Source organism: Sceloporus undulatus, chromosome 4 (assembly GCF_019175285.1).
Source record: "Sceloporus undulatus isolate JIND9_A2432 ecotype Alabama chromosome 4, SceUnd_v1.1, whole genome shotgun sequence".
Taxonomy (NCBI): Eukaryota; Metazoa; Chordata; class Lepidosauria; order Squamata; family Phrynosomatidae; genus Sceloporus; species Sceloporus undulatus.
The window spans coordinates 16944091-16968922 of record NC_056525.1 but is presented as its reverse complement, the minus strand read 5'-3'; the positions used below and the strand labels follow the sequence as shown (position 1 = coordinate 16968922).

General features: G+C 39.8%; 1 protein-coding gene across 6 annotated transcripts in view; it reads left to right on the top strand.

Annotated features, from left to right (window-relative positions):
* PHACTR3 (phosphatase and actin regulator 3) overlaps nt 1-24832 on the top strand; it is a 267248-nt gene that overhangs the window by 117919 nt on the left and 124497 nt on the right. For 4 of the 6 annotated variants that reach the window (XM_042466343.1, XM_042466341.1, XM_042466346.1 and 1 more), the window contains 2 exons: nt 4670-4747; nt 12781-12960. The exons of 1 other annotated variant lie outside the window; for it this stretch is intronic. In XM_042466343.1, coding sequence (XP_042322277.1) covers nt 4670-4747; nt 12781-12960 — 258 coding nt within the window. The remainder of the gene's footprint in view (nt 1-4669; nt 4748-12780; nt 12961-24832) is intronic. One more of the 6 variants, XM_042466344.1, reaches the window with a different exon arrangement.

Below are 24832 nucleotides of genomic sequence, written 5' to 3'. Positions count from 1 at the left end.
TAATGCTCAGTGCCTTCTGATATGTCTGAAAATCATCCTGCTTTTGTAGGATTTGTCCACTTTCTGTATGGGTTAATTTCGGATTAATGTTCAAGGAATCTGAAAATGATTCCACTTTTGTGAACAGGATTTGGCTGATTCCCTCCCATGTGATAAACTCCCTAGAGCTGATATAAATGAATGTCCTCCTACTGCATATAATAAGAAAGGTTTTAGAAAGAGAGAGAGAGAGAGAGAGAGAGAGAGAGAGAGAGAAATGTTATGCAGATGGTGGGGGAGGAAGGTGAAAGACAAGTCTGTTGTTTTTTCTTCACTGCTGAAAAGAACCTGGGAGAACTTTGGAGAGATTCAAGGTGAGTTCTCCTTCCCCATATGATTTCACTGTCACTGTGTGTCCAGTGAGTTGACCAGAGATCTAAAACAGGGTTGGGCAAATGGATCTCCATAGGTGGCATGGACACACACAAACACACTTGACTATATTTGCAGTGTTTGCACCCTGGATTATCTTTTTTCTTTTCCCCTGAAGAGGCAATTCACCCTTTAGGTTTCAGGGCCTACCTGCACTGCTTAAAATACAAAAATGAACTCAGTTTTTCAAATACAGAAGTGGACTTGTAGTCCCAATTTTTGTTAGTCTATGTGCCCCTTTCCAGAGGGTCCCAGGGTCAGAAAGCTGACTCCCTAAACCCACAGCAGGCACCCATCCTTGGTCTAAAACACATGGAATGGGTTGATGGCCCCATCCCCTCTGATATATGGTAGGACCCCTGTCCTCTTTTATGTACCACCCCCAGTTTTTTTTAATCCATTTTCAACAACACTGAAGATGGCTGTAAGGGAAATTGCTACTTCTTGCCTTGGTTAAGGAAACAAACCTTAAGCATTCTTTGAAGCAGCTTTGGAACAAATAAAGATTTTATTATGGAGCTCCATGGTAAGCTGTGAACTGAAATGAGATTTCATGCATATAGTTTTCTTAGTATTGAACTCCTCCCAGCAAGGCTTCTTCTTCCATCCCATTTTCTGTTTCCCTTACATCTCCAATCCCACCTTTTGCTTTCTTTAAGGAATTAAGAGGTCCCACAGGGAAAGACAAGAAAGATTGGTTTGTGGGTTTTCCCCCCTACAAAACATAAATAATGTAGAACACCCCCCCAAAAAAACCTTTCCTAGGCTATGCACTGCAGAAATAATCCAGTTTGACACCACTTTAACTGGCATGGCTGAATGCTATGGAATCCTGGGATTTGTAGTGTGTAGAAGACAAAATACCTCACAAAACTATAGTTGTCCAAATGCCATAGGATGGAGTCAGGTCAGTTAAATGGTGTCAAACTGCATTAATTCTGCAGTGTAGATGCAGCTTTAGAAGGAAGAAAACAATATCTTATGTTAGAGAAGTCTTGAGGGATAGAACATACCATTCTGAAATAGGTTTGTACATCTTCATGTTCTTTGTTCTCACAGGCAAGAATGAATACCTGACACAGTACTGCTGGATGAGAACCCAAAGATTTTTGTGCTGTTCCCAATAATACTTTGCACTTTGGAAAGTATTCATCTATAGAGAAATACACTTTTTCCCTACATGGAAGCACACTTTCTGTGTAGAAACCATGCTTTCCGCACAGACATACATGTCCTTATCCTATGCAGAAAACATGTCTGTCTTCACAGCAATAAATAGTTTTTTTCTGGGTAGAAACATGTTTTCTGTACAGAATAAGTGTTCTGTGCAGAACCATACACATGGTGTTTTCTTGTTGTTGTTGTTTTGTACAGAGAACATGTGTCTCTGATAAAAGGTCAGAAGAATATTTCTCAAAGTGCAAAGAAATATGCAGTAGGCCTATGATTGTCTGTATTCTTCCCAATGGGGTTTTCAAACCATCAGAAAGCCCCTTTCTTAGCTGAGAAATGAATAGGGAATTAATCTTCTTTCCAACACAATGCTGAAATACACTAAGATGCATCTACACTGCAGAATTTATGCAGTCTGACACTTCTTTAACTGCCATGGCTCTAGATTTGTAGGTGTGAGCTATTTAGCCTTCACTGTCAGATAATTGAACTGGTGTGGCAACAAACTACAAATCCCATGATTCCATAGGATGGAGCCATGACAGTTAAAGCAGTGTCAAAATGTATTAATTCTGCAATGTCGCAGCAGCTCAGTCTCAACTCAGCAGGGTCAGACCTGGTTAGAACTTGGATGTAAACCTTGCAGATAATAGTTGGGATCTACAGGTATGACTAGGAAAGAATCCTCCTTGAAACCCTAGAGGTCTGCTGACAGTCACAGATCACCATACTGTACTGGTTGGACTAATAGCCTGTGTCAATACAAGACAGCTTTCTGTGCCTGATGCTGCAAAACTTCTGTTAGCATAGCAAATGACTTGCCAGATAAGATCCCAGTGTAGCACTCAACCCAGATGGTGCTTCTAGAAATTCCCAAAACCACATAATAGTGTTTTCATCAGCAAGCAGTAATCCTAATTGCAGAAGGCATGACCATCTTGGCAGAAAGAGATGCCAACCAACTCCTGCTTGGACCACTGGGTGTCAGTTGCCACTGGATATTACTCATCATGTTTGTCCCCAGCTTGAGGAATTAAGAGATAGGCTTTCTTTGAAAATGGAGGTGCTACACACAAGCAATTTCAGTTTCAGCCTCTCCCCTTGCTCCTAGTGAAGGGAACACATCAAATGAGATAAATCAATTCACATCAGAGCTTGGAAAAATTACTTTTGGATTACATCTTCCATAATCCCCCATCTAGCCTAACCACTATAGTCTGAACATGCACATTTTCAATGCTCTGGTTTATATGCACCACAGTGAGTTTACTCATGACATTGACAGTGCTGGTGGGCAACAGTAGTGTTATAATTTGCAGTGGCAGCAATGACACACCTAGCATTTTAGATTTCCCACAAGGTCCCAATGTAATGTCATTCAAGGATATTACAGTAAATTTGAAATGGTATGTATTTCGCAGCTAGGTATTTAACAAAATTAAAAATTAAAACAAAATAAAAGCAGTCATGTACAGTCAGCCCTCTGTATCCACAGGGGATCAATTCCAGATCCCCCTGAAGATACCAAAATCCGCAGATGCTCAAGTCCCATTGACCTCAATTGTAGCGTATGCATGTGTTTGCACTGCCATTAGAGAAAACAGGACCCAGCTGACACTGGCTCCCCAGGCAGAGCTACTGGAGAATCTTCCCAAAGAGCAGGAGTGTTGCCACCACCAGAGCCAGGGCCAGCACTGCTCCTCCATGGCTGACTGCTCCCCGGAACTGGAGCCCCTCTGTCAGGCCCAAAACCCAGGATGGAACCCCCAGGCCCCGAGACCCAAGCCCCTGTGCTGGCTCCAGCTCCCTCTGTCTAATAGGGCTCCAGCCTCCACCCCTGAACTGCCTCCAAACAACCCCCGAAGCCATGGAGAGGTAAGAAGGAGGGGGGGAGAGGAAGGCAGGCAGGCAGGCATTTCAGTCCAGTTGTCCCTAATGGCATCATGTCTGTGTGCACACGCCATCACCAGGGACAAAACGGGCTTGCCGTCTGTGGATGCTCAAATCCACGGATGGCAAGGCTGTGGAGATCCCACTGTAGCTCAGATGCAGTGGCAGGCATTGGTTGTTCATGGACTGTGTTTAATCATATTGGAGCCATATTAAACAAATTAAGTAAGTCACAGATATAGGGTATTCTGTAATTAGTTTTCATGTTCCATAGCCACCTACATATATTTCTTCACACATTTGTACAATTCTTTTAAAAATGAAAGTTATCCATGGAAATAGTTACCCCAGCACCTTGTTGGAAGGTAGGCTTTCCGTACTTGATCTGTGGTGCTTTCTGCCCATTGCTTGCTGTTATATTCAGTGCCCATTTTTACTCCCTGACAATACAGCCAGGAAAGAAGTTGATCAGTAAGCAACTTGGCAAGAGGATAATTGCATTCAATCACCAAGCTGTACACTTAACATGGATTTATTTCATTTCTGGTGTGTTCTGACTAACTTGGATTAAATGGCTTAAACTGGCCCCGGTTTTCAATATACTTAAAATTAATGTATTAAATATTAATTTATGTTTGTACCATATTTATATTTAAATGTATTTCAGTTCATTACTGGCCATTTTAATAACTTCAAATGATTCTTCATTTAACAATTTAATAAATTAAGTTATTTTTACTTAATGGTTTTACACTAACAATTTAGCATCAATAAATTAGTGCTAACTCTATCATTTCCAGGCTGTAAACCAGATTGGTAGGAGAGAGAAGGGGTTTGGTTTGGGGGCAGAAAGCCAGACTAAGTGCCATATGTTCTTATAGCCTATGTGGCCCATGGGATATTGGACATGGGCTGGAAAGACTTGGTTTCATAGCCTTCCTCTATGCCAACATCACTTCACCCCTGTGTACATTGCTCTGAGTTTGTTAATGGAAAGGTAAGATAAGCATATTATAAAAATATAATGCAATTTGACCAATGCAGAAGTGGAAAACTGCACCTGGCTTTGCATCTGCTGTGCCATATTTCATGCTGGACATCCTTCACCCCTTCATGCAGGCTTCTTGTTCTGTTCATTTCCGTACATTGTCAGCTTTAATGTTCCATGTTGATCATGCTCACCCCCTTTTTGCAGTGCTAGAGAAGAAGACAACCTCAAGGCAAGGCCGGGACGAGCTAATTAAGAAAGGCCTTCTGGAAATTATGGAACAAGGCAAGTGAAAGCAACCTTCATGTTTCTTCCCCATCTTCTTTTCATAAGCACCTGGAAAGGGCTTCAACACAACAATGAGTCAGTTGCTGTTCAGCACCAAGAATAGGACTGTTTGAACACATTTTGCTACCTATGGCAAATTAGCAAATTGCTTCCTAACGGCATCACTGTGCATAGTACATACTTAAAACAATTATTTTGACACCTGATGCAGAAAATCTTAGAAGTCCCTTTCCCTATACCGTGCAGTGAATTTACAACCTAATAAGTGAAATAAACATGTTTTCATGATAGTGAAGATCTGCTGCCTGGAGCAGCTGCCTCACTATAATAATAGGACTGTTCTCTGCTACAGTTCTTGAATCAGTGAAGTCTTTTCCCTGCCCAACACCCCAGCTGTTTCTCCTTTAATTGTAGTGAATTGATTAAAATAAGTCATCTGTTCGACTCTACTGAAGCCCATGCAGAAGGAGTTAAAGCACATGTGGCCCTTATATTTAAATCATGTTTGGAGTTTTATATTTCTTTAAATCTTATGCCACATTCCCTCCTATCTCCATACATTACCCATAGCACTTACAGGTTCAGGTGCTATGACTGCCTGAAAAACTTGCATCAAAACCACCAAAACTCTCCACAACTATTCTGCTGCTCCATCCTTGGGTGAGGCCTCCCTAAACAATTATAGTTAATTATATCCAAACTTTTCTTTAAGGTTTTTCGGCCAAGAGGTAGTACTTCTTCCTACACTTCTCCCATTTGTTGCACCTTCAATAATCAGCTGCAACCATCTATATTTTTCATTTTTCATATTTTGACCAATTTATTCAAGCTTGGTTTTACATACACTTCAGTATCTCTTTGCTGGTCACACTCGCAATCCAGGACAGGACATTATGTGATGAATCTACATTCCAAATTCTTCTCTCATTTTTATAGTAGCTTGTGTTAAAGTCCATGATTCCATCCTGTACAATATATCTGAGAGTACATAATATTGTACAAAAAAAAAAAAAAACATTCTCAAGGCTAGTAGGTTTTCATTGTTCTTTACATTTTTCATTTTGAAAAGATTATTCTGGGCCATCTCTATTCTAACTTTTTTGCTTGATTATGATTTCACTACTCATTCAGTCAGATTCCACATTATTTATATTTGGCAACATGCTCCATACTTGCATTTTATAGTATAATAACATTTTGTGGGCTACTAATTACCATGAAATTAATTTCCTTAGCTTTATTTTTATAACATGGTCTTGACTTATTTCACTTTGACTTCACTACTTTACTTTGCAGACCATCTAAGTTGTCAGCTAGTAATACTGTATATCTGTTTATCAAATTAAAAAGTTTATCAAATTAAAAAAGGAAAATTTTCAAATTAAAAAGCTATGTTGAGATTGCATATCTTTCTCATCTGCCTCTTTGTATTTTTGTGTCCTCTATCATCTGATCTTCAACTTCCACTGCAGATTTTCTTTTGACAATATAAGTTTTCAGTTATACGAGTACATCTTGAATGTAGAACTTTGTTTAACAGCAATTCAGTTATGCCCACAATTTTTTTTAAAAAATAACTGTTTATATTCCTGTTCTGATGAAGGAAAAATATTCAAAAATGTATCCTAATATTTTACAATTAGAGCTAATTTTAATGCAATAATTTCCAGATCTGCAGTACTATGCTAAGCTGAGTGCATTAAATCTTCAAAGTCTCTTGAGTTTCTGTGACACCCAAATGATGGCACTGTTACTCAAAGTGGAGTGCTTGATCCCTCTCCATGTCTCATTCTGATTTAATACAACATTTTAAATGAGTTACATGCAGGGGGTTGGGGTGTATGTGTGCGTGTGGAAGTGTAAGATGTATTGGAGAGATATATGAAGCATTATGGACAATTTAAAATGATGGCTCAAAGACTCAACAATTTATCACAGGCCCAGGGCAAGTCTTATCATCAAGGGACTCCTCTGGAGCACTATGGACCTAGCAATTGCCTGAGAGGTCTTGGAAGGGGGAGTAGTCATGTCTTGCCATAGTAATACTGATTAAAGTGAGCCATTGTAACACTGATGCAATTTGCTGTGGTATTTTAAGGATTATTGAGATGAATCCTATATATGGAGTGTTTCTAAAGTGTTTTAGAAATGCTATCTAAAAGTAGGTATGATTGCAACTTTTGCAATCATCTTGAAGAAATGGGGAAATAGCACCAAAATCTGGATAATAATTATTAACAAAATTGTCAGTTTCCTTAAGAGGCACTCAAAACAGAATTTGAAGCAGTCCAGCCATCTTCTGTGATGCTATGATACCTTCTGTAGATTCATAACATATGGAATCAGCCATCCACTGCAGAATCTAGAATCCAAAAAGGTTCAGATTTCATTGTATAACAACTAGAGTCTTCTAATCCTTGGATTTCTGAAGGAGGGAGCATAGAAATGATCAGAGGATACCCAGAAATGCATCTATACAGACAAAAAAAAAAAAGCTTGAATGATTTCAGCCACAGGGAATTTAGCATTTCCTTGGAATAAAATGTGGCAGCAGCCATGATGGAAGGAGCAGGGCCTATCCTGATGTAGCAGAGTGAAGAAGCCAGATTTGAGAGCAACTAGGAGGTGAAAGATAGTTGACATGAAGAATGTGTGTCTTAATTGTACAGCAAAACTCTATAAAGTGGTGGCCCTTATGAATTTGGTGTGGACACACGGGCTCTGCTTAAAGCATTGTCCAAGACTGGAAGGGAAGGACTTTGGAGTATGAACACAGCACCTTAAATGACCATTCCTTTGCTGAGTTCAGATAATTTCTGAAATCCATTCAGGCTTACCAGTTCATCTCCTCACTCCATCATTGTAGTTGCTCTCTGTCCATCTATCAGCTTTTATTGGAAATTCATACACTTTGCAACAAATCAGTTGCAGAGTGGGCGACTGATAAGAATTTGTTTGTTGTTCTTAATTGTGCTGCTCCTAGACATAATGTTGGCCTCCAAGCTTCTCCTTAAATGTCTTGATCCAGTCATGTCTCATCACCAGTTTTCCCTGCAGCTGTTTGACCTTGCGTACCTGCACTCAATTCTAAACTCAACCTCTTTCACAAACTGAAGCTGTTTAGTTAATCAGCTGCCTTGGCTATCCTCCTACTTGGATAAAGGGACATTCCTTGCCCCCATGCTGCTGTCATTTCATCTTGTTCTCTATATATAACTCTTGTTACCATTACTTCCTTCTCAGAACCTAGGGACTGACCTTATGGTGTGTCAGAACACTGGTCAATATTTTCTATACCATAGAATCATTAAAAAAAAAAGAATCATAGTTGGAAAGAGACTCATGTGCCATAGAATCCAATGCACTGCTAAATGCAGGATCTCCAACTAAAGCATCACCAGCAAGTAGCTGTCCAGCCTCTTTCTCAAGACATCCAAAGGAGACACACTAAGTACAATTTCAAGATGTCAGGGGGTTAGTCTTGTAATTGGTGGTGGATGTTCCTCCTTTTTGCAATTTCTTTTTACCCTTTCAGAAATGGATTTTTTTACCCAAATGACCAAATTGTGTAATACAGCAAACAATGCACCCGGTGGTTAATATGCCAATGATTATGTATGGGATGGCTTCACAGTGAGTGGAAACTCAGGCAATGAGCTCCTTTCCCTCCTACCTTCCACCGTATCATAGCAACTGTGCTGCTGCAAGGGCTATTTTAAGAACAGTAACTTTTCACTGAACGTGATTATGAGGGAGAGTGGGCGAGTTCAGCCTATAAAAATGTTGCACTGGGAGCTCTGCGGCATGCCGGCCAGGTTCCCCATGTGCTTAGATTGCAACCAGTGGGATATGCCAAATCTGAATGCCCTTGATGAGAAAGGGAGGGAGTTGGGTGCTGACATTTCTCTCCTTTGAATCACTACTTTAGATCCTTGTAGTGAAATAATAAACTGAGTATGCTGATCGTGTCATCAGTGTCTGATGAAAGGTGCATGAGAAGGAGAAATGTGAATTCTTTGGCCAAAGGGCATGTCAGGTCTTTTTGGTGATAGCTTTGGTTTGGACAGCAGGGATGAGCTTGTCATTTCTGAAGGAAGATGGGAGAAGCAAGACAGTTGCCAGTTCCATTGATTAGAGATTATGGTGTTGTTGGTAGTGATGGTGGTGGTGGTGAGGATGATGATGGATCCTTATTTTGTCTGGTTCATCCATTTTTTTTAAAAAAAATCATCTGACCTATTCAGGATCCTATTCAGGAACAGAGAGAACACTTTTGAAATGGAAATGCATGCATGATCCATATATTATGGGTACTGAAAAGCTCCCCTAATGTTATGGGGGAATGCCTGTTAGCTCTGGAACATAGATCTATAGTAGATTTTCTAACACATCTAATTTACTTCCAGAATATAAGAAATTGTACATAATAAATACATCTAATATATATTCAGCAGCTCAAAGGACTCAAAGGAGTCATTCAAAGAAGCTCTTTCGAGTAGTTTATTTGAGTCACAATGATGGTCCTATTGACCCTCCAGCATCCTACATATCTTTGTGGGTTTCTTATTGGACATGAGAGGGGTGGGGGGAGAGACCAAGAAATGTACTTCTCTGTAGGAAGTAATGTGCAATCTCTGTGTTACATCTAACAAGCAGACATGTAGATTTCTTGGTCTATGTACTTGGAAAGTGTGGCCAATAACCACTTTCAGTCTTGGGTACACAGGAGGCAAAGCCTACCAATGTTAGGCTGTATGCTAATTCCTACGGTGAAGAGCCCAGTGTATGTGAAAGGGATCTAGGAGTCCAAGTAGACCTCAAGTTGAACGGTGTGATGCAGCAGCTAAATAGGCCAATGCAATTTTAGGCTGCATCAATAGAAGTGTAGTGTCTAGATCAAGGGAAGTAATAGTTCCATGCTATTCTGCTTTGGCCAGCCCCCACCTGGAATATTGTGGCCAGTTTTGGGCACCACAATTCAAAAAGGATGTTGAGAAACTGGAGCGTGTCCAAAGGAGGGCAACGAAAATGGTGAAGGGTCTGGAAACCATGCCCTATGAGGACTTGGGGAGCTGGGGATATGTAGCCTGGAGAAGAGATGATTAAGAGGTGATATGATAGCCCTGTTTAAATATTTGAAGGGATGTCATATTGAGGAAGGAGCAAGCTTGTTTTCTGCTGCTCCAGAGAATAGGACCCAGAACAATGGATGCAAGCTGCAGGAAAAGAGATCCCATGTCAACATTAGGAGGAACTTCCTGACAGTAAGGGCTGTCCAGCAGTGGAAGACATTCCCTCGGGGTGTAGTAGAGTCTCCTTCCTTGGAGGTCTGTAACCAGAGGCTGGATGGCCATCTGTTGGGAATGCTTTGATTGAGAGTTCCTGCAAGGCAGGGGGTTGGACTGGATGGCCCTTGTGGTCTCTTACAACTCTATGATTCTGTGATTTTGTAGTATGTGTTGCTGCCCTTTCTGTGATCTGAAGTGGAATTTGCATTGTGAGGCTTAGGGAGCTGTTCTAGGTGCTGATTTATTGTCTGTTGTTTCAAACTGCTTAATCATCTGTACAGTTCCATATATTGTAACCATGTGAATAACATTAACATAATGCATAAAACACAAACAGCATTTCCCATGAGGAAAGTAGAGGAAATGCTGTTAGGGAAATTTGCATATACTGAGAAGGGAAACATATAACCATGCACTGATCTGGTGTGCCTAGTCCTTTCACTCCCATATTGGCTGTTTAATTTCTTCCTAATTAAAATAAAATATGAATAAATCTATGCTCTCCTGTGTAGCAAGCTGTAATAGAAAGAGAGAGATTCCACTTCCATTATGTAGTTAACTCTCATTTTACTTCCATAAAAGGAATGAAGGAATGAAAATTTACAGTAAAGAAGTCTAGCAAGGCCAGTTATTTAAGATGGGATAAACTGCTATGTGGTGAGTGGTTTGAGTGTTGGATTATGACTCTGGAAATCAGAGTTCAATTCCTAGCTTGGCCATGAAACACACTGGGTGACCTTGGGCAAGACACATGCTCTAAGCCTCAGGGAAAGACATTGCCAAACCTCCTCTGAACAAACCTTGCCAAGAAAATGCAATGACAGGTTCTTCTTAGGGTTGTCATAAACTGGAAACACATTGAAAGTACACACAACAGAGGGAAATTGATCATCTCAATTGTTCACAAACAATGGTCAATGGTCATCACATGTCATTATGTCAGGCATGGTCTTTGCGGATAGCTTTTTTTGCAGCAAAGACCACTAGGGAAATGAAGTGCAATATTGTTTGCTCTGCACACCAGGACAATTTGCATCCTTCTATAGGATCCCTGCTAAGGAGGGCTGGTCCACACAGAGGCAGATTTGCCCTGTGCCACAGTTATACTGCCAAATGCAGCAAATCACACCTCTTAGGTGCAAAATGACAACCAGTAAAGAAAGTAAAATGATGCATTCATGTCAGGGTGTCCTGCCATTCAGCAGTAGAAGGGGAACAGAGGAACTAGTGTCTAAATGTTGCAGCAAGACTGTTTGAAATGTTGACTTAGTAGGAAGAGGGTGTATTGGGGGTCCACCTCAGGAAAGAAAATGTCTTGGAACAGCATATATTTAGGTTAATTATTTTAGTATTAAGCCTGTTTTCTAGCCCTGACTATGACAGATGTTGGTAATGAATCCTTCTCCTATCTGAATAGCTCCATATATGTACTATTATCTTGAATTCTGCATCTTAATCATACTAACATGCAGAATTTTGCAAAGTCTTTTCTTATCTCTCTGTATACACAGATTCTTTATTAACAGATTCAACCATCCACTGGTTGAAAATATTCAGAACATACATATATTCCAAAAGGCAAACCTTGATTTTGCCGTTTTATATAAGGGACACCATTTTACTGTGCCATTTTATTTAATTGGACATGAACATCCATGGATTTTTGTATCCATGAGGGAGGGGGGCCTGGATCCAGGGTGATGAAATGTCATAATCACAAAGGAGGATGAGGCACTGTAAAACATAGAACATTCAAGAGGTATGTAGGACATTACCAAATAAAAATCTAAAAACACTAATATAAATTCATTTTTGTTTACAGCTATATTACCTATACTGCATTTTTTAATGTACTCAACTGTATTTTTCTGGTGAATGTATCTTTGTTAAAATGGTTTGTTGCTTTGCAGTATACACATAGACCTTTGAGCAAGTCAAATGTTTAAAATTGTACTTTGCTAGAATTTGAAACTGGAATTAAATTATTCATTTGATTTGTCAATTGTGCTGAACTTAAGGGGGGAAAGGCCCTTTCAACAGTTGCATGGTGTCCTGAAGCATCCCATTGCTTAACATGTTTGCTGTCTTTCCCCCCTCCAAGAAACAAATGCACCTTAAGCTCTGGGGCCAAGTCCTGTCTGCTGCTGCTCCTAGGAAAAAAGAACTTTAGAAGGTTCCTGCCTATCCCCTTATTTACAGCAAGTATAGGCTAAGTAGGCACATTTCTTGAAGGGGGCAGCAAATATGGTGTTACTCAATGGGCTTATTAGTCATGCTCAAAATGGAAGACATTTTGGAATTTTTCCTGGACAGAAGCTGAAATATAGGACATGTCTTGGGAAAGGAGGACATCTGGTCACCCTGCCTGGAACCAAACCCCAGTGGATACCACAGGCTCACTGTATCTTCTCCCTTCCATTGTTGCACCATTGTCATATGAACACTATACATACATGCATGCATATCCATTTAAGCTCTCTAATATATAGTTATAAATCCTATATTATTACTTGCACATATGCTGATCATGAAAGTGGAACCACATCAGCCATTCCCAACAGCTCTATTTTAGTGTATCAAGTCACATCAAGTTATGCAGATGTTTGTAGACTGCCCTTCAATAAATGGTTCCTAATAAGGAGTATCTCACATGAGACTCTCCTTTGACTCAAAATGGCACAAGGGGGGGGGGGAATCAATCATCAATGGTTTAACTAATGATAGCATGTCATGGTGTCCTAGATTCTGAAGGCAAAGCATGCACTGCTGACGCTGCCACCAGAGCAATGCTGAGTGACCCTTCATCCCCCTCATGCCAGGCACTTACCTCAGAAGAGACGCAGCAGGAACATATATCAGCCACAACCAATGCCACCTCACTTGGCGAGGAGCTGCATTCGGAAGAGCTGAGAGAAGATTCAGGTATTGGCTATGAAACAATTTTGGCCTTTCCATTCCACTGAGCTGTAGCTGTTTCAGTTAGATGCTACAGACATTTTTAGTCTTATGTGAGTCCCAGTTCTTTCCAGCTGAAATGGCATTGAAGTTCTAAATAAGATTGCATGGAATAGGTATGGAAGTGAAGCATGCAAATTTTCAAGGTGAATTAAATATAAAATAATTTGCTGTGGATAGGACTACAGACTACATGCTATTGTTTCCCCCTGATTTGATGATTTTCTGTTTCTAGAGTTAGGGTGAGCCATCTGAGACTATTTGAAATTCTTCAGCTTCATGGTGATGTTCACAAGGGGGCAAGTTTAAATATAATTGTCTCCAGGAGCCTGTTAAGTCAGCAGGATAGGATTGCATTTAATTGATTACTGGATATAAGCCTGGCAAAGTTCATTTTTTAATTACAATTCCCAGAATGCCATACCTAGCATGTGCATGGGCAATGCTAGCTGGGAGGATTGGAAAATTAGAGCTGATTTCCTTCCCTCCAAGGTCTGGACTCAAGGAGCTTCCACTTCCAAATGGAAAGTACATCCACAGTTGGCTTGCCATATCTCAGGGCCTGATCCTGTGTTTTAGGGCCTGGTTCCTCCTTTTCACTTCTCGGGACAAGAATGAGGAATCTTAGTTATACCTGGATGTTGTTTAGTTGAATGGCATACTCGGTGCAAATGGGGTTGATGCTTTATGTATCATACTTAGTGAACCAGGGGTTGTGTCTTTGAAACATCCCTAGGACCTGCCTCCTGCAATATCACAACGTGTTGGTCCTAGGTCTCAGATTTTGGTATGGAAATTTTAGGACCTGGGATAGTCCTTGCTTGACAACTCTGATTCACAGCATACTCATTCTCCAGTTGGGGATTAAAATTATTACATTTCTTGTAGTGTTGGAGAGGTTGTGCCTACACTAGAACCTGTGTACCCTTTAGGAAAGCATAGGATCATTTAATCAGTTTACTTGGAAAGGCTGTCCAGGTGAGGTGACCCACCTCTCTACAGTATAGCAAGAGAGATATTTGCCACAGCAATACAATTTCTTTCACCAACACACACAGTTTTTGCGGGGGGGGGGGAAACCACCCAGTTTTATGCAGTTAGTCGGCCTGTATTGCTTACAACATGAAACCAATTACCATGTGGAGTAATTTAACATATTGGTTGTAATATATAATCTGATTTGGGGGGGGGATATGAAAAGGGAAATTGAGGAAGAATATGAGAAGGAAGAAAGCGAGCCAGGTGTAGTTGTTTGAGCACTGGACAAGGACTCTGAGAAACAGGGTTCAAATCTCTGCTCGGCCATTAAAACCCATTGTGTGACCTTTCAGGAAAGTCCAAATTCTTGGAAGGATTACTTGGTTTCCAAAACAGACTGAATCTTTATCCACTGAGGGAGCAGCTTGAGCCCAAATGGAGGCCTCTGCAGTAAGGAAGAACTCTCTGACTGCTAGGATATTTTGCAGAACACAAAAGCTATCAGAGAGAAAATATCTGTACAGCTTTCTCCAGTGAATGAACATCTTACTGTTCATCTTCAACAAGGTTAGTGGTAGGAGATGAGCACACAACAGATTCAACAGCAGGCAATATGGCCACTGACCAACAAAATAAATACAGAAGAATAAAATTAAATGAGAGGGAAACTGAGAGTAAAATAATTGATTGGCTAGATCAGTTGCATAGGAACAAGCTTTTAGGGATTTGCAGAACAACTGCAGTGATTTCAAACTGAAATTTATATATAGGGAAATATTTGGAAATATTCTAAAACAGATCTGGACATTCTAGTGATCAAGAGCACTAAGATTAATGTTCCCTTCTCCTACTAGTAAGCAATAGAAATCAAGGGATATAACTGTAAAAACTATTTTTGTGGGACTAAATATACACACGCACGGCAAGGAGGAGACATTGTGAGTAAGAGGAAAAAATATAATCAGCATATAGAATAACAGAAAAAAGTGTGTGTACGGGGGCAGACTGCTAGTGCCCAGTTGATCTGTTACACATTGTATTTTGTGCTTGGAGAAATTTCTCCACTGACTTTTACCTGTCTTTTCTTTCAGCTGCATACTTATATGCTGGGCTATTCCCCTGAATTACAGGGTTAGCCCTGCCATTAGACAGAGTGAGGGAGTTGTCTCAAGCAACAGATTTAAGATGTGACAATAAGTGAACAAATTGTTAGTTATTTTTAATGCAGTTTGGGGGAAAGGTGCTGGTGGGATTTTCTGCCCCATGTGCCAAAATGACATGGCTCGTTTGGCATGATGTCATTGATTTGAGAGGAGATGTTTTTTGAGATTGAGCATTGAGATAGTATCATTGGCACTTGGTAAAATGTTTTTTTAAAAGACAGTCACCATTCCAAGGTTTTTAAAGTGATTACATTTTGAAAGATAGAAAAGACAACCTCAGGTGGCTTGGATGAAAAAAACATTGGATGCAGTGAGGAAAATGTGAAATTCTGTAATGTGTTTTCATGTTTAATCTCTATACTGAATAATAACTAAGGGGTTAAGTGAAGGATTCATAGATGAGGTGAGTTTTGAACAATGTTATGCCAAATGCTCACTAGCATAGTGTTTTATATTTGCTGTGAAAAGGTTACTTTTGAATTGCACAAAATGGCCCTTAGACTCCTTATATTTCTCTTCACTTCCCCTGTTAGCAACATTTTAAAAACATGAATGCTCACACTCAAGACAGTGTTGCCTTTTCCCTAGCTCCACATTATAACCAATCATAGATCATACACCTGATATGAAGACATTTCTGCACTGTTACATATGGTATTGACCTAGCTGAGATTGAATGGTGCTCTTTGCCCCATCCTAAAGTGGCTTGGCTGTAATGTCTCATAATCCATTCAGACTGCACAAAGCCAACACAGAGAGAGGGCAGGAAGTTTTGCCTTTATTTTGAATGAGTAAATATGTTCAGCCCTGTTTGTTACATAACTTGAGAAAATTTAGTAAGAAGAAACACTTCATCATTTGTAAAAGCTTTCATAATTCCACCACCATCCTTTTCCATTTTCTGGGGAGGAGAGAAGAGAAAATCCATGCAGGACCTCTTAGAAGGCACACTAGGCCTTTTGGAAAACAAAGGACAATGACAGTTCTGTTTTGGGGAGCAGCAGCTCAGCTGTCCTGAATGTGATAGGCAAGAATATATTGGTGGAATTGAGGTAGAAGAGCCTGGAAAGTTGATTCAAATAATATTTTAATCTTACTACTTGTTACAGATTTTATAAAAGTAATCTGTTGCCATTATTCATTGCAGTGTTAAAAAGCAACTCATTGTATTGTTCAGGAAACATATTCAGGGGTAGCCATGTTGGCCTTGTAAGTACAAAACTCCACGAAACAGTGATAAATTTATTCAGCCAACCAAAATACACAAAATATTTTGAAACTTCATTGGCTTCTTCATCAGGCAAAGGTGTTAAAAATCATATGATGTTAGTCATAGGGCTGTGTTATCTCAAGGTGTTGTTGTGTTGTTCTGTGGAGGGATCTTTATGCAAGCAGGCCCTCCTCCTTCTGGCCATGTGGTACTGGGAAAAAAGCATTTCAGAGTTCAGGAGACAAAATTTGTATTGCATTAGCAATACAAAAAGGTTACTTCTATTGAGGTCCAAAATGTCTCCATCCTTTGTGAAGTCACAGCCCATTTTGCCCGATGAAGAAGCCAGTCAAGTTTTGAAAGCTTGCATCATGAATTTTGTGCATTTTGGTTGTCTGAATAAAGGAATTACTGTTTTGTGGATTTTGGATGTTATTGTCCATCATTCCATTGTTGGTCATAATGATCTTTTTTTATTCTCTGCTGCTTAAAAAAAACCCTTAAGATTAATAAGAGAATGACATAAAATCTGGGGATAAATCTTCCTCGAAATGCCACTAAAATGTTTTTAAAATGTCCTTTAAAAGTAACTTTTAAAATAACAAGAAAACTTACTCATCCTACCAATTTTGGAAGTTTGATCCCACTTTTTACAGTATTTTGAAATGTGACTTCATTGTGATCTCATTATTTATAAAAAGGTTAATTCATTGTAGGTAGTTATTTAAAATTGTGACTTCACTGTGATCTCACTAATTTTTTTAAAGAAAGATTAACTCATTACAGGTAGCTATTTTATTTGTAACTCACTAGAAATTCTGGAGGACAGGCAGATAATAATAATAATAATAATAATAATAATAATAATAATAATAATAAATTGTTTATATACCGCTTTTCCGGAGATCAAAGCAGTGTACAGCAGATAAAATTATGACCAAATGTCATGATACAATATAAAACAGTTAAAAATAATATTACAATATAACAATCGAATACAGTTATCTAAAAACAGCATTAATTATATAAAATTAAAATCAGAAAATAAATACATAGCATAATCAATTGGGGAGTACTTTCACTACAAAGAGTTGGGAGGGTAAGCTTGTAGGAAGAGGTAGGTTTTTAATGCCTTTTTGAAGGCTTCCAGTGTCCCACTGAGGCGGATCTTTTCCAGATATGGTGGGAAAGCTATAGAGGACTTTGGAGGTAAGGCAAAATGTGCTGTGACAGCTACTGAACTTAGATAGGAATCAATGGGATTTGAAGACTAGCTGATTGATGATTTAGTTGAAATATTTTAGCAGCGGTGCTTTGGATACAGATGATATGAAAAGAACTGATGTCACCAACTATAACCACATCAGGGAAACCAATTTTTTTTTTATTGGACCAAGCATTAAGGCTGCTTGGCATATTTTATTTATAACAGGAATTCTTTTATAACCCTTTTTACAGATAAAAGTGCACACAGGAAGCCATACGTTTTGTCTCACAAAGCCATGGCATATTCCCTTTAGAAATAATGCATACATTTCACAGCATGTTGCTCCACATGTAGATACATTATGATTAAGCATCAAATATTAACGCAGGGATGGCACTTGCTGTACCGGAGGCGTATTGTAGTGAAAACGAAGTATGATAAAAATACATATTTTACTTTCTTAGAAGGCTAAAAAAAAAGTATTGCAAGGAATTTGTAAGAAATCCTTATTGGAATGGATCTTAAAAAACAGCGGGCAGCAAGCCATTCTTGCCAAATGCTAGCCACATTTTTATTTTGAAGGCTACAAAGAGAATTCTTTTAATTTAGTTTGGTCCTTCCTTTTGCTGCCCTCTACTGTCTGAGCTGGCAGGCATGTAAGCTGCTTTAATACTGTATGTAATGTATACTGAGTTGAAATTCTTCTTCTTTTTTGCATTTTAACAATTTAATTTGTATCTCATAAGGTAATTTGGAAATACGGCCCAGAACAGATGGGCAAAAAGAAGAAGCTTCTGGCCACTTTGGAGACATGGTATTCAAATGATGCATGCCTCTAAAGTGCCCTGAAGCCATGCTGAGGCTGTACTCCAATCCTTTGGACTGGAGCAAAAAGGAGTCAGGATTATCCTGCTCCCAAAAGTGCCAATTGGCCCCAACAAGCATGACACATTTTCAGACCAGGCGGTCAGTGGGGTTTGATCCCACTTCCGGTGGGAGTGGACTCAGGCCACTCTTTCTCCCCCATCTGCTCTTTCCCAAAGATAATTATCCATCAGTTTTTGCATTTCTCTGAGCTTTTCTGTACAGTTTTCTGATGTGATAACCCATTAGCCATTTGGTGTGGATTATGCTTGTCCTCAGAACATAAAACTTGAAGAAGAGATTCATTGGGTTTTTTCAACCTATTATTGTATTGTTTTTATTTTTATTTTACTTTATATTATTTTATTTAATTTCATTGTTATTTTTATTTCATTAAATTTATAGCATTTTCAAACTCCAGGAAACCTAACTTTACATTTCCTGGACTTTGAAAATCTCCCCATTGCCACATGGCCAGAAGGAGGAGGAGCCTGAATGCAAAAGATATCCTCCCCATCCTAACAGTTCTACTAAGGACTGAAACAACATGCAGGCATCTGACTAACATCTCCAATTTTTTTGTTTTTGTTTTTTTCTCCTGTTTGGTTTGTAACATCTTTCCTGATGAAGAAGCCCATGGAGCCTCAAAAGCTTGCAACAAGTATATTGCACAACTCATACGTCTAACTTACTTCACAGTAGTCCATTACATTATATCTCAGGTTTTGGACTTAACAATGGATAAAAGTTCACCATCCCATATCAGAGGAAGGTATAGATATTGTTACAACATCTCAGGAAGAATGATTTACAAGTACAGAAGTGTGTATAGGACTGATGCCCAAATAGTTTAATTCTTATAACACCTTTCAGTCCTCAGTATATTTAATGGGACTGTGTCATTGTGACTGACCTACAGATTGGAATAAAGCTATTAATCATTCTACTTTCATTTAATTGTAATTAATTTATTAAATAATGAAGTTGATTGTAATTAACTCCTTTTCCCAATAACATTGACCTGATAGTAACGTAATAAAGGACAACTTTAATTCCTTGCAGTGTCACAATAACATTTAAGTTGCTGTTATAGTTACAGAGGTATGGCCTCAATAAATGATGGGGGGGATATTGCTTGGTTCAGTCAAGCACTGGCTTATGCTTTACTTCATGTCTTATGCTCTGTTGTGGATTTTGAGTAACAGTGAGGTGGAAAGGAGGAAAATGTGTTTTATATGGCAGGCCAGTGGCTTATAGTCTATAGCTTTTTCAGTTACATTTAAGTATGGGAAAGTAAAGAGCTGGCATCTTCTCTGAAGATGCCAGCCACAGATGCTGGCGAAACGTCAGGAAGAAACTCTTCTATAACATGGCCACATAGCCCAAAAAACCCACAAAAAAACTATGGATGCTGGCCATGAAAGCCTTCAACTTCATAAAGAGGTGTTCTTCAAACGTAACCATAATTAATAGATTTCAAAGAAGTAGCAGTGCTACTCTGTTGTAGCATTAAAAGGAGAAGAGGAGACAAAAGAAAAGCTAGCTAGTTGTTGTTGTTGTACCTTCAAGTTGTTTATGACTGATGGTAACCCTAAGGTGAAACTATCAGTTTTCTTCATGAGTTTCTTCACACGAGGTTTGCCATTGTCATCCTCTGAGGCTGTGTCACAGTGTGGCAACTATCCCACCAGCTTGCCACGTAATTTGTGATGTGACAATTGAACTCGGATCTCACCTCCAGTGCCACCTACACTAGAACTCTCTCTAAACACCAGCCCTCTGGGTCTTCAACCCCCCCCCCCTCCAGCTTGGCACCAATTACTCGTTGACAACCACACGCCCACTATCTGATGTGTCCCAAACCTAAAAGACTTTTCTCTTTGTTGGTAGCATTTTGAATATAATTTCTTTAAGCACAGTTTCTTGAACAAACAAAAGACTTTATTTACAAGTCAGGTTGAATACAGTATCTTACTTAGTGGACGACATTCAAGATGGATATTTTAGTAGTTATACAGTTTAACAATTTATTTTACTTATCTTTGTAATTGTTTGTAGCCTTATAAATGTTCCTTTACAGTCTTAGGGCCTGAACAGACAGGCCAAAATAAAGCTGCTTCGGGTCACTTTGGAGATAGGCTGTTTAAATGACACACACATTTTAAGAGGGCAGAAGCTGTGCCAAAGCTGCATTCTAGTCCTTAGGACTGGAGCATGACTTTGGGGCGGCTTCTGGCCTCTTAGGACGCCTGCAGCATTTAAATAGCATACTTCCAAAGTGACCCGAAGCAGCTTTATTTTGGTCTGTCTGTTCAGGCTGTTAGTTCTGACAGAGCCTTTATATATCTTCTGTATCTTTTAACACTTCTGGTTATCTGTGACTTCACTAGTCATCAAGCATTATATCTCCTGCAGGGTACTATGATAACAGTTTACTTAAAAACTTTCCTCGTCCCTATCTCAGGTACCTAAAACCCCTTTTCTAACTGCCTCTCACAGCAGCCTATCCTAGGCATGTTACAGACCGCCCAAAACGGGCGGTCTACCGCCGCCATCATTTGAAGCACAGAGGAGCCCCAGCATCCAAACCGCGCGGGTCCTCCGCACTGCAAATAAGAAGTGCCAAAATGGCGCTTCTCTTTGCGGTGTACTTATGACGTTGCGAGGCGCCAATGACACACTCGTGGTGTCATATGCACTGCGCGACGTGCAGATACAATGCGTCCGCTACGTCAAGATGGCGGCACCCGTGTGGAACAGGCACTGCCATTTTGTACAGACTTGGTCCGTATTAGAGTTAGGGGTGTCAGGAAGTGATGTCCCTTTCTAAGCCTAGTATGCGCAGAGCGCGTACTTTATGCCCATGAGGAATAGGCCCTAGTTTCAGTGGCTCTTAAACACTTAGGCTTAACATCTCTCCCTTTCGTGGGTACATAAACCCCCTTATAACTGCACCTCGTAGCAGTCTCCCTCAGCCTCCTTGGTTGCTAAACCCCTGAAGTTAAAATAAAAATCTCTTAACTAACCCCAAACACTACTCTGCCCCTCTATTTATACTCACTCTTGGGAGAAGCCTCCACCTTTTCCTGGCTTAGCTCCTATTGGGTGTTGCTAATGTTCTAATCTGCCTGTGGTCTCCACAGGCTGAGAGAGTGTTACTTGCCCAAGATTACCCAGTGGGGTCCCATGGCAAAGCAGGGATTCGAACCATGACCTCCAAAGTCATAGTCCAACGCCCACACTTACACTCCATGCTGGCTACCTGATTATTTTTTTTAACATGAGCATTTGTGGCTATGAGTCCAATGTAACTCTATATTGCATCTGAAGGATCAGAACACAAAAGCTTCATTCTAAAACAAAAGTCAGTCTTAAAGGTGCTGCTAGATTTCCTTCCCCCTCCCTCTCCCTTCATTCTCCTTATAATTAATAAGATGAACTGTAACTGCAACTCAGTCCTTTCTAAAAGTAAGACTTCAAGCTCCATTTATAAGAGTGACCGATAGATAGAGCTATGTAAAACATTTTGTTCTCAAAATTTGGAATACTTTTAAAAACCTCTTATGTCAAGTGTCCCACTTTTTCATAGAACTATAGAACCATAAATAATAATAATAACAACAATAAATAATTTATATTTCCTGTCTCTCCTTGCAGATCAAGGCGGGATTACAACCAGATAAAATACAGTCATCAGTACCAATAAACAATACAATTATAATCAACCATAATAATTCCAACAAAAACCCTAACTCTCCCACAATAGAATAGTAAAATCAACAGTTAAAATGATCATCAATGGAATGGGGTATTGAGGTGGTTTGGGACTATCTTACACAGGGTCAAATGGGAAGGCCTGCCGGAAGAGATCCGTCTTGACTGCTTTCTTAAAGATGTCTAAGGTGGTAATAAATTGGATCTCTTCCAGCAGGTCATTCCACAATTTTGGATTTGGAAGAGACCACAAGAGCCATCCAGTCCAACCTCCTGCCATGCAGGATTAGTTGGCCCTTTCAGTACACTAATGTTTTTATCAGAGGTAGCTATCCAGTATCTCCTCACATGGAGCACATTGATTTTCCTTGGATCAAATATATTTTGTGCTGGCTGCCTGTGTGTGTCTGTTGACTTCTGGTGACCCTGTGAATTTCATAGCATTTTCTTAGGCAAGTAAGCCCCTTACTCTGAAATACTACCTATAGCAGCTGGTATTCATTAGTGGTCTCCCATCCAAGTGCTAACCTTGCTTAGCTTCTCAGATCAGATAGGATCTGATGCTTTTGGGGTATATAGGCATTTTTTGTTGCAGTGTATGCTGAAGTAAAAATAATAATAGCAGAGTCTTGGAGGTATGTTATCAAAAAGTAGCTTTACTCAGCAGAGTCACAAAGTTGAAACAAACAAACAAACAAACAAAAAACCATAGTAGAAATGCTCAGTACAAAATAGCAAAATTAAAGCATAGCATAGCATATCATAAAGTATAGCAGCATATCAGTTCAGCATTACCAGTCCTGCAACATGTAACCTCACAGAGAGCAAAACTAGCCACTATGGAGAGCATACCATACCCTAAGGCTTTGGGTTTTCATAGGGTTTTCTTGGCAAGATTTGCTCAGAGGTTTGTCATTGCCTTTTCCTGAGACTTGTGCCTTGCTAAAGTCACCCAGTGGGTTTCATAGCTGAGCTGGGATTTGAACCCTGGTCTCCAGAATTGTAGTCTAAACCTCAACCACTACACCACCCTGGCTCCTGCTTAGGGTGGTAGACTGGGCCTTATAACATCCAGAATCAAGTCCCCACTAAGCTGTGAAACATCCTTGGTGAACTTTGTCACTTTCTCAAACTCTGATCTACCTTTTGTGGAGGAGAGCCACATATGCCACTTTGTGCTCACTGAGGAAAATGAAAGATACTAATGTAATAAATATAATAAATAATAGGTCAGCAAGAATTCAAGAACTACCTAGACCATGCTAACCCACAATTTTCAAAGCCCCTAAGCACTGGAATATCATGATACTGTACTGTACATCATGGTGCAATTTCAGTTTGTTTAACATGTTGAAACGGATTTGGCAATATGGGCCAGTGTGATCATATACACATAAGTTGTTGCTGCTAATGGAAGGAGCTGCTGGCATTTTGGCTGGTCTTGCTCTGGCAGTAGTGACCATGATCTTTACCACCTTTGTAGTCCAAACTGGGCATTTCATTTGTGCTGTTGTTATTGACGACCAACACAGAAATCCAGAAATCCATCCAAATGAAATGAGCCAGAAGCAAAAGCAAATATAAAGATAGCAGGAATTGTTTTGTACATTCGCTATGCAGGGAGGCACATACCTTTTCATATATACATTGGAAATATTTAAGAGGACAAATTTTAAATCCATATGATCACATATAACCACTATTCATATAGCCATAACATTTTGGTTTATACACTTTAGTTTTAATAGTGAGGCATTCAGGCTGCAGGGCAAGTAGCAGTCCAAGACTATTCCAAGACATTTGGGTGCCTGAGGCAAAGGACAGGATGGCACTTTTGGCTAAAACCCTATGTAAATGTTTGTTCTTATCACTCCTAATAATGAACTTGGCTGATGAGTGCCATCAGAAATGTAGGCGAAACAGGATCATGGAAGGGAAAGAGGTATGAATCACCTTGTTCAAGGAAATATTAACATTTGCAAATGCTGGTTTTGCAAAAATACCAGAAGAAGAAGAAATATTTTAAAAGCACCACCCCCCACCCCCAGGAAGGCATCCACCCCAAAAAAGAACAGCCCAGTAATGTCTGAGCATGCTCAGTATCCATACAATGTTGACTATTGAATGGAAAAGGAAAGTGGACAACTGGGAAAAGCAGTGGGAGAATGGAATGCCTTGCTTGAGCTCCTGATACCTTGTAGAGGGAGAAGGGAAAATGCACCCCATGAGCTTTGGGTGGTCAAAGGTCTCCCTAGTCTCTGACCCTCCTAAAAACCCCATGCCCTCCAAAATATTTTTGTGTTAAAAATGACCCTATGTCTGTTGGAAATGAACTTTAAATACTACCTGAAAACTCAGGAAATCACAGTGGAAAGAGAATTTCAGTTGCATTTTTGGCCCAAAATGGGCTGGTGCAACCTGGTGCAGCTGTACAGAAGCAAAGATCATCTCTCACCTTCACTCACCACCCCTGCCTCACTTGCAAGCTCCTGAAGGAGAGCATGGCTTGCAAGAGCTTGGAACAGGAGTCTGTTTCTATAAGGTTTGGATATGTAGTAATATTTTTTGGCAGGTCTCATTTGTTCAAGTTACTACTAATCAAAGACTCTTGAATTTAACAGGTGCTGAAGAGAAGAAATGTAAGAGGGTTGTTGTCTATTGCTTGCCTACAAGTCCTACCCTTTCATTTTTCATTGACAATAG